Source organism: Oreochromis aureus, linkage group 23, assembly GCF_013358895.1.
Source record: "Oreochromis aureus strain Israel breed Guangdong linkage group 23, ZZ_aureus, whole genome shotgun sequence".
In the NCBI taxonomy this organism is placed as follows: domain Eukaryota; kingdom Metazoa; phylum Chordata; class Actinopteri; order Cichliformes; family Cichlidae; genus Oreochromis; species Oreochromis aureus.
The window spans coordinates 31,868,922-31,878,078 of NC_052963.1; the positions used below are offsets into that span (position 1 = coordinate 31,868,922).

At 41.2% G+C, this 9,157-nt stretch overlaps 1 protein-coding gene across 1 annotated transcript; it reads left to right on the plus strand.

Annotated features, from left to right (window-relative positions):
- The first annotated feature begins 779 nt into the window (after positions 1–779).
- Positions 780–3,928, plus strand: barhl2 (BarH-like homeobox 2). The gene is made up of 3 exons (XM_031757847.2): positions 780–1,448; positions 2,044–2,269; positions 3,315–3,928. Exons 1-3 carry the CDS (start codon positions 896–898, stop codon positions 3,625–3,627), a joined length of 1,092 nt encoding a protein of 363 aa, XP_031613707.1. The 5' UTR covers positions 780–895; the 3' UTR covers positions 3,628–3,928.
- Positions 3,929–9,157: the final 5,229 nt, after the last annotated feature.

The window sequence follows — 9,157 nt, forward strand, 5'->3', positions numbered from 1 at the left end:
CGAGGATAAAGAAAGCTTTAAAAAGAGTTTGACGGCTGCAAATAAAGTAAATGTTTGTACTTCATCCTACCATGCTGGAGTTTCCACTGAGGACTTTTTTTCGCTTTATAAAATTATTTCAAATCTAAATTTAATTTTTCTTTTTCTTTTAAATTCCCACATCTGTAGCTTTTTCTTCGCGGCCAGGATTTAATATGAAATGTTCCCAGTTTGGCCTTAAAGCACACGCGTGGTTTTTTTTTTTCCTCCCTTTTTTTAAAGACCTGCACTAAACTCGGTGCAATGGTTGGATTGAACTACCTAGATAAAGAAACAACTCGCTGATTGGTGAGGTGCCCGAGCCGGTCAGGACGCGAGCCAATGGGAGAGGAGGAAGGTGGGTGGGGAGGTGGAGGGGGAGAGAGAAAAAGGCGTCGAGTGTTTATTATAAAGGAGAAAATATTAATTCCCCCTCGCCGTGGGCCGTGACGTCAGTATAGGAAGTCATTGTAGAGCTACACTGAAGCGATTAGCAGCAAAAAGGGGGAGCCTGATGTCGAGGAGTCAGCCCTATGTATATCTCTCTATACGCCTCAACTTTTAACACAAAGTTCAATATCCAAACACAAAAAGGGACGTGGACTACGCAGACCCACACTTTGCTTTTTCGCATTTTCACTGAATGTAACTTCGTGGACCATAGGCTGTGTGAGCCGCCTGTAAACGTGGATTTTGTCTCTCTCCGGGGTTTATTTCTCAGCTCTGTTTTAAAAAAAAAATTGATTTCATTTATTTATTTATTTATTTAATTATTTTTTTTCTAACTCCGAGTTAATTTTGCTGACTTTCTTGTGATTTGCGCCGGAGGAGAAGCATCTCGCTGTTGTTATGAAGACTTCATCCGTCCTTTCTTAATATGGAAGGATCCAGCGGGTCGAGTTTTGGGATAGACACTATTTTATCCAGCGCATCTAACTCTGGTAACCCTGTGCTAATGAACGGAGATTTTCGGCTCGACAGCAGGACAGCGGATTTCAGGAGCCAGGCGACCCCGTCGCCATGCTCGGAGATAGACACTGTGGGAACGGCTCCCTCGTCCCCCATCTCGGTCACCATGGAGCACGCCGCCGATCCGCATCTGGTCCAGGACAGCCTTCAGCATCACCACCATCACCACAACCAGCCGCAGAGTTTGCCGCTGTCTCCTCAGCAGCAGCAGCAGCCGCTCGCCGGGGCCGGCTGCGCCCCGAGGACTGCCACCTCCTCCTTTTTAATCAAAGACATTTTAGGCGACAGCAAACCCCTGGCTGCCTGCGCACCTTACAGCACCAGTGTATCCTCACCCCATCACACACCAAAACCAGAAAGTGCCACGGCTCCGGACGGCTTCAGGCCCAAGCTGGAAGAAGACGAGAACAGAGGCAAGTTGGACAAAAGAGACGACATTCAGATCGAAATGAAATGCAAGGGTAAGAGGTCGTCATACTAGCAGGCTTGTTAAATTCACATTTTCAATACAGTGGAGTTCAGGATGAGCCAGAGACTCAATAATAATAATACTAATAATAATACTACTACTACTAATAATGATGATGATAGCGCTCGTTGTCTTAGTTCCAGCTTCCTTTATTAGTCTAATAGATGTGAAAACAGATGTATGCCTGGTGATTCTCCCCGTGCGCGGGGCCTCCCTAGTGGGTCAATTAGAGAGATTATTGTTCTTCCTGGAGGGGGGATTATGGTGCACTGAAACACAACTACAAATAGAGATGGATTGATATATTGATTTCTCGTTTTCTGATAGAAAAAAGAAATCTTCAGGTATCAAATGCAGACGTTTCTTTTATTGCTGTTGTCTTGCCTCACGTGTGGCTGAAGGAAGTATTTGTACAAAGTTGGTCAAAGTTTGAGTGGAGGTGACGCACGCACGCCTCTGCGAGGTTATTATTTGAGTGTCAGTGTTGGGAGGAAGACTTAAAAAAAAAAAAGTTGGCGTGTGAAGAAAATTTCCAGCAGGCCTTTTATGGTTAACCACAATTCATCCGCCTTGCTCTGCGCCTATAGGGACTAAAGAAGAGGGTGACCGGGAAATCTCCAGTAGCAGAGACAGTCCACCGGTGCGCACGAAAAAACCTCGCAAAGCACGGACAGCCTTTACCGACCACCAGCTCAACCAGCTTGAGAGGAGCTTTGAGCGACAAAAATACCTCAGCGTGCAGGACCGCATGGACCTGGCCGCGGCTCTCAACCTGACAGACACACAAGTCAAGACCTGGTACCAAAACAGACGGTAAGCGGCCATCATTTTTAATAACTGCTGCAGACACAACGAGCGAGACGAGGTCAAACTGGGGAGCAAGAACCCCTTTTGGCTCTGTAAAACAAATGAATACAGCTGTTGTACCGGCCAACACTGGGTATTTAAATCTAAAGATCGGGTTTGCAAGCACTTATGAAAATCGATCTGACTTATTAATTAATAGTTTTATTTTAAACTGTTTTCCAGCCACTTTAATTCCACTTGCAAAGATCTGCTTTGGTTATATTTTGGCGCTGCGTGATCTTAGCATTTCTAATCCACGTGGAGGGAGAAAATAAATTAAAGCACAAAAGAATCTTGTATTTTAATTGATTTAATTGTCGTCCTGGAAATAAATGTTGATTTTTATCATGTTTCATTTTTATTCCGTTTAAACAGCCAAATAGAAAAAAAGCAAGTTTTATTTTCGGAATATTTGTGGACAAATGTGAGGCTGACATGATGACACGTTGATCTGGAGATGATGTGTAAAATAAGGAAGTATATGTAAATTCGTACATTATAGATCATATAAAAATATATTATTTTTCTTTGTTTATATTCAGTTTTGTAGTCTTCATTAATTCTTATAATATAAATTATTTCAACAATAATAAATTGGTGCGTTTGTTTAATTACTGGAAGTGGCCTGATATATTTTTCCTGCGCTATAAATATGGAACTTGTGCTTCTTACTGCTCTAGTCTTTCAGAGTTTCTAAAATAACCTCACTAAAAGGCCCTTTACATTTTATCCCGCTACCCTTCACAGTAAAACTTGATTTGAATTTGAAGGAATGTGCGTGCATTATGTTTTTGTATAGGTGTGAGAAAAGTAGGTTTAGCTAAGTTTGGACTGAAGCGTATTTCCCCCATCTCTCTCTCTCGTTCTCTCTTTTGCCTAATTAAACCATAACCATATATTCGTGCCCGCAATAATTAGGCCTCTGCATACCAATTAAAGGGGCGTTTGGGGGATCAGCAAGAGAGCGAAGTGATTAAATAATTCATCTGTTGTATTTTGATCTGATTTCCAGGACGAAGTGGAAGAGGCAAACGGCGGTCGGATTAGAGCTCCTGGCTGAAGCAGGAAACTACTCGGCCTTACAGAGAATGTTCCCGTCGCCCTATTTCTACCACCCGAGCCTGCTGGGCACCGTGGACAGCACGACGGCAGCCGCGGCGGCCGCAGCCATGTACAGCAGTATGTACCGGACTCCTTCCTCGCCGCATCCCAGCCTCCAGAGACCTCTTGTTCCCAGGGTGCTCATTCATGGCCTTGGGCCGGGGGGGCAACCGGCACTAAACCCCATGTCTAACCCCATGCCCGGCACGCCGCACCCGCGGTAAAACGCAAAATTAAGACGCTGACCAGAAACCTGGTTGAACACGTGATGTGAGTAACTGCATCGGAACCACATTGCAGGACTTTTTCTCTCTACCCGACCCCCCCAAAAGACACATTTAAAGACATTTTACAGAAGTAAAGGAGGTATTTAATATAGGCCCGAATAGCCTAAGCCCAGTCCTAAAGACTTTCTGTCCGGGCCCAGACACACCGCGAGGACTGCTCATGTCTGATTGTTTGTTTGTTTGTCTTTTGTACAAATACACTTACATTAGCAAATAAACTTATAAAGTTTATTAGATGGAGAAGAACTGAATGAATAAAGAAGTAATGATACTGACTGAATTGTAGAAGCTTTAATTCAAACTCGAGTCCAAATTAATTTCTTTTTAAACGCAAACCTTCATTCAAGAAGATGCAAAAACCGGAGTCCAATTTTATTCATAAAGCACATTTAAAATAGCAACAGATTACAGAAGTTGTTTAAAATTTCCGTATATTTTTTTTTTTTTACTGATAATCCCAGCAATTACAATTAATCTACAAAAGATATAAAAAAAAGTTTACATCTTTCATGTGCGCTTTTTCTATTACAATAATCGACCGCGCGCATTAATATTTTAACCTACCTCATTATAGCGGTGGATAACCAGCAGAATTTAATAACTTTTAAGCCTGACTTAATTTAAAGGTAAATAATTTGTTACAGGAGCATATGGTCTTTAAATTGGGAGACATAGAACCGGTGATCACCGACTGGAGGTCAGTTTCCACCCCTTTATATTTGTGTTTACCAGCACATATGCATATGGATGCGCAGCAGCTGATTGGTGGTGAGATGAATGGTTTTGATGAGTTGGGTATACTGGGAATGTGGCCTTGGCTTAGCAGCTGTTCCCTGGGAGAACAGCAGACAATAAGCCTGAATTTCTCAGCGTGAACGATCAGTGCAGCAGGATCAGGACAAGAAGCCTGCAAGAAAGAAAGAAGAAATAAAAAAAAAAAACTGCCGATAATCTGCTCATTCTCAATAACCAATAGCCGCTAGTGAACTTACTTTCTGGAGGTTTTGTGGGAAAATAATCTCCAGTGACCTCAGCGCAGACTCGGTGTCATTGGAAGTTTTGCATCAGTCTTAAATCATCTGCAACATTACGCATCAGCACTGAGTAAAAATTAATCTTAGAATGTTTTTACGGTAGAGAGCCGTGATTTTTTTTTTCTGTTTTTTACACCCTTCCCGTTTCTCCGAATGTGTCTGTGCTGCGCTAATAGAAGCTGCTGCAGGAGCAAACCTGAAGATGTTCAACGCGGCTCTGAAATGAAATGTTAACGGAATACTTTGATTTTATTTAGCTTCATCTAAGCGCGCACTCTGGAGAATATGGCGAGGGGGCGCTTGGTGTGAATTAACGCCTCGGGGCCCGTTTGTTTGGGTTACTTATCTGGGCCAAATTGACCTTTGCTGCTGGAGTGCATGCAAACCTTCAGCAACCATAGCCTATATATTATTTTTCTTATATATATATTTTTATTTAGAGATAAAACACAGATATTTTTACACATTTTGTTTCTGATAATTCCATTCTCGTCGGATTTGAAAGATGTAGCCACAACATTCCAGCATTTAAATGCCAGTTCTCGCATACTATATTCCTGTCTTCTAAGAAAAGCGCTCTCTCTCTCTCTCCCTCCTCACCCTCCTCACACACACACACACACACACACACACACACACACACACACACACACACACACACACACACACACACACACCATCTAATGCACAGACTCGCACATAAGTCAGCTTTGTCACTTTGCCAGTGGAAGCCGTAAACACAGGCTTAAGTTTAGCCGTTCCTTAATACTTTGAGCACATGTTAATGTTGCCTATTTAAGCCATCTGCCTGTCATTCACTCTGTGGACACCTCTCTCAGCCATTTAGAGGAAAAACAGTCCTGCTGGTTTCACCTTCGGCGTGCACGGCTGCACGCTAAAGGACTTACTCGACCAATTAAATTCGTGTTTTCCCATTTTAATCAAATTTCTGAGACAGGGCCGGGATTATTATGGACTCGAGTGTTCGGGGTGCAGTCACTGCGCGCTTCTTGTGCACTGTAATTCGACTAAACACAGTGTCCGCTTTCATCAGAACTCGGGGTCTGTGGATTTTGGAGTGAAATCGCATCAGGCCGCAGAAGAAGCGTTTTGGAGAGCAGGCTGTTGATCACTCCCTTCTCGGCCTTGTAAGCAATGATTGCGAAAACAACTTTAGCCTGTATCACCAACGCGGAAAAATATTAGCCCACTGTATTGACCCTGCAGCTTTTGCCCATTACTGCGGTATAGTGCCGACGCATGTTGTTCATATGCATGACTTCAACAGCATTATTTATTTATTGCACTCTGCGGGTGGGAGGGTTGGGGGTGTCGGCGGTTGTGGGGGCTGTTTCCAATTCATTAATAATAAGCTAAGCCATACAGCAGCGCAGAATTAATAGCCTTCGACTATCTTATACCATCGGTAATTTCTTGGCATTGCTTTAATCAGATTTTTGTACTTTTTATTTTAACAGTTGCTCCAGTTTAAAGCATTATTAGTTTTTTTTTTTGTTGTTGTTGTAAAATCTGTGGTAAATGCAAGAATACTTTTCTGCCGATTAAATATAAATTAAATGTCTCCCAAAACTGTTCGGCTAATATTGTTATTTAGACCGTGAATTCGCTTGTGAGGCCAAACAACGGACTTTTGGGCGAAGATGAGCAATACTTGAGGAAACACAATCACTGGTGGAAAAAAAAGGGCAGCAGACTTGAATAAAGAGGATTAGGCCTTTCTTTTACATGGCGCATATTATCCAGAACAGATGGGCTTTAGAGAGTCGTTTTCGTCTTCTTCTTGCCTCAAGGAACCTCGTTGGGCACTTTAATTGCCACTTTTTCCAACTGATGTAATGGTGGGATATCTTTTTCATTACAATAATGAGGTAACACTTGCTCTCCTTGGCCTCTCATTATCACAGCTCCTACATCACTCACTAAACACAAATTTAACCCCCCCCTCCCCACCCACCCCCCTTCTTCCAAAAAAAAAAGAAGAAAAAAAAAAGACAAATCTTGATGATCTCTTACACAGGTCACATCTTGCATCTTGTAGGCCACATTATCACCAACAGTTTCTGCTTCTGATTTGTTAGAAGTAAAACATTTTTCATTATTTAAGAGCCTCCAGGAGAATCACATTCAAAAGGTGCAAATAATAGCTTCAGTTAGAAAAATGCATCATTGGGACTCACTGAGGGTCAGGCGCTGTGCTATTCAGAGACGTGCATGCATCAAGTTGGTGGTGCTTATAAATGGATTTTTAGTCCAACACACACACACACACACACACACACACACACACACACACACACACACACACACACACACACACACACACACACACACACACACACACACACACATACAGAAAGATGGTCAGCTAGTGGCTTTATCCACTGATCAGCAAAATGCTTATATTTGAGTACAACTTCTTTAAGTAATTTGAAAAGCCAAAGACTCTCCCAGTACTATAGTATTATTTAGCAAATATGTGAGTATTAATTTAAAGGCTAAATATCTACAGGTATCATGTAGTTTTACACAAGGTTGTGCTATCAGTCAAGGGGATTGAAAAGTTTAAACCTACTTGACCAGTATGCATTAAATAATTTAATTAAACATAGAAAACAAAGTTCCTTAACTGCTTTTTACTGCTCTAGTTATGAATATTTGACATTCTCGGGATGATTGAAAATGCACCTATTTTTAGAAGATTTTTGTATAAAATGAATAAAAATCAATTTTATTTCAGCATCAATTATCAACTTAATTATTTTCTTAATCGTTTATATATATTTGCGAGTTTAATGCACTGTATTCATGCAGTGTTTAGGACTCTGTGCAGCTGAAAGATGAGATAAGAGCTTTCTTCCGTTTTCCTCTCAAATACAAAGAGTGGCCATTTTTTGACCTTTATAGTTCTTCTGTGTTGATATAAGAAATTAGTGATGCGAAATATTTGTTATTGAATTATTTTTTTTATTTTTTTTAAAGTGCCTTATGTTTTTTTCAAACAGAAAATAATACTAAGTTTGGTTGTTAAGAGCAGTGAGTACCCGGTGAGCAGACTTGTTGACAGGGTAAGCCATCCACTCATCATCCTTACAAACACCCACCTCACAGCTCAGCCTAGACTAGCATGGACATCTGCAACAGTCCCGTCTGAATGATGCCGTATAGCTGCGACATATCATAGTTTAAATGGCCTCATCATTTCAGCAAATCCAGCCAGTTTCCCTCTCTCTTTTTGTCAAGTGACAGGACAGCTGATGGCAGAGAAGCTCCGCTACCTTTCAAGTTTCAACCAGGCGCCGTCACATGCGACCGCACAACCAGGAAGAAAAAAGTCTGTCAGCAGTGATGTCAAAAGCTTCAATTTTTACAGAGCAATTAGGGGTTTCATCACAGCGGAGCGATGTCAGGATTCATTACGGCTCAGCAACAGCTAATTGCTTCAAGGTTAAAGTAACAGATCTGACGGCATTATATTTTAAGTGACAGACTCAAATTCTGGTGGTGTTTCACAGAGCACAGCTCTGACATTAAGGGAGTTTGCTCAGGAGGATGGTGGCTGAGAAGCAATAAGAATTACTGCACATTAGGACTGTGATTGGTTAAAGTAGTAGTAAGTCTCTAAGGAACATATGGTTATTGCTGTTTTTGTCTTCCTCTCTAAGGGGATACAAAGGACAATGTAACATTGTACTTGGAAAACACATTTTCCTGAACATCATTCTTGAGTTGTCTATTTGCCCTTGTGGGTATAAAGTATCCATCTAGTATGAGAAACAAATGGAAAATCTAATATCTGTTCAAACTTTGCACCTGCCATCGAAGCATTACAGTGTACAGCTGTACCCGCATCTCCTTGTGACGGCGCCAAACCTACAAAGTTTTGTCTTTCTGCTTGTTTTAACCTCTGTGAGGTTTCATTTTAACCTCTCAGGTGTTTTTTTTTTAAAGCTGAGAGGTTAACAAACTTTTATAAGAAAGAAGCAAGACAATTTCCTCGTCTTTTGTTAACTTACTACCTATTTGAGACCCCTGAACCTAGCGAAGTTCACAAGAAGAATAGCAATATACAAAACCTGTTCCTTCAACCTTGAAGTAATGAATTCTGACGTCACTTGACTGTCAAAACGTATTGATTCATGACATATGAATATTCTAATACCCAGGATTTCTTCTAGAGAAAAGCACAGATAACAAAAAAAGTTCTTGTGATTTTTATCAGAAATAAAATCTGACCTCTGACCTCTATCACGTTAAACGACTCTAGGCCGTGTTAGGCCTGCATTTTTGTTACATCAGAACAAGCTGTAACCGCCGCTCTTATAATTATCTCTATATTAATATGATCAGTAAATGCCTGTTTACACCTTCAGCATATGGAGAAATGTTAAGATTTATTTAGGTTTATATCACTT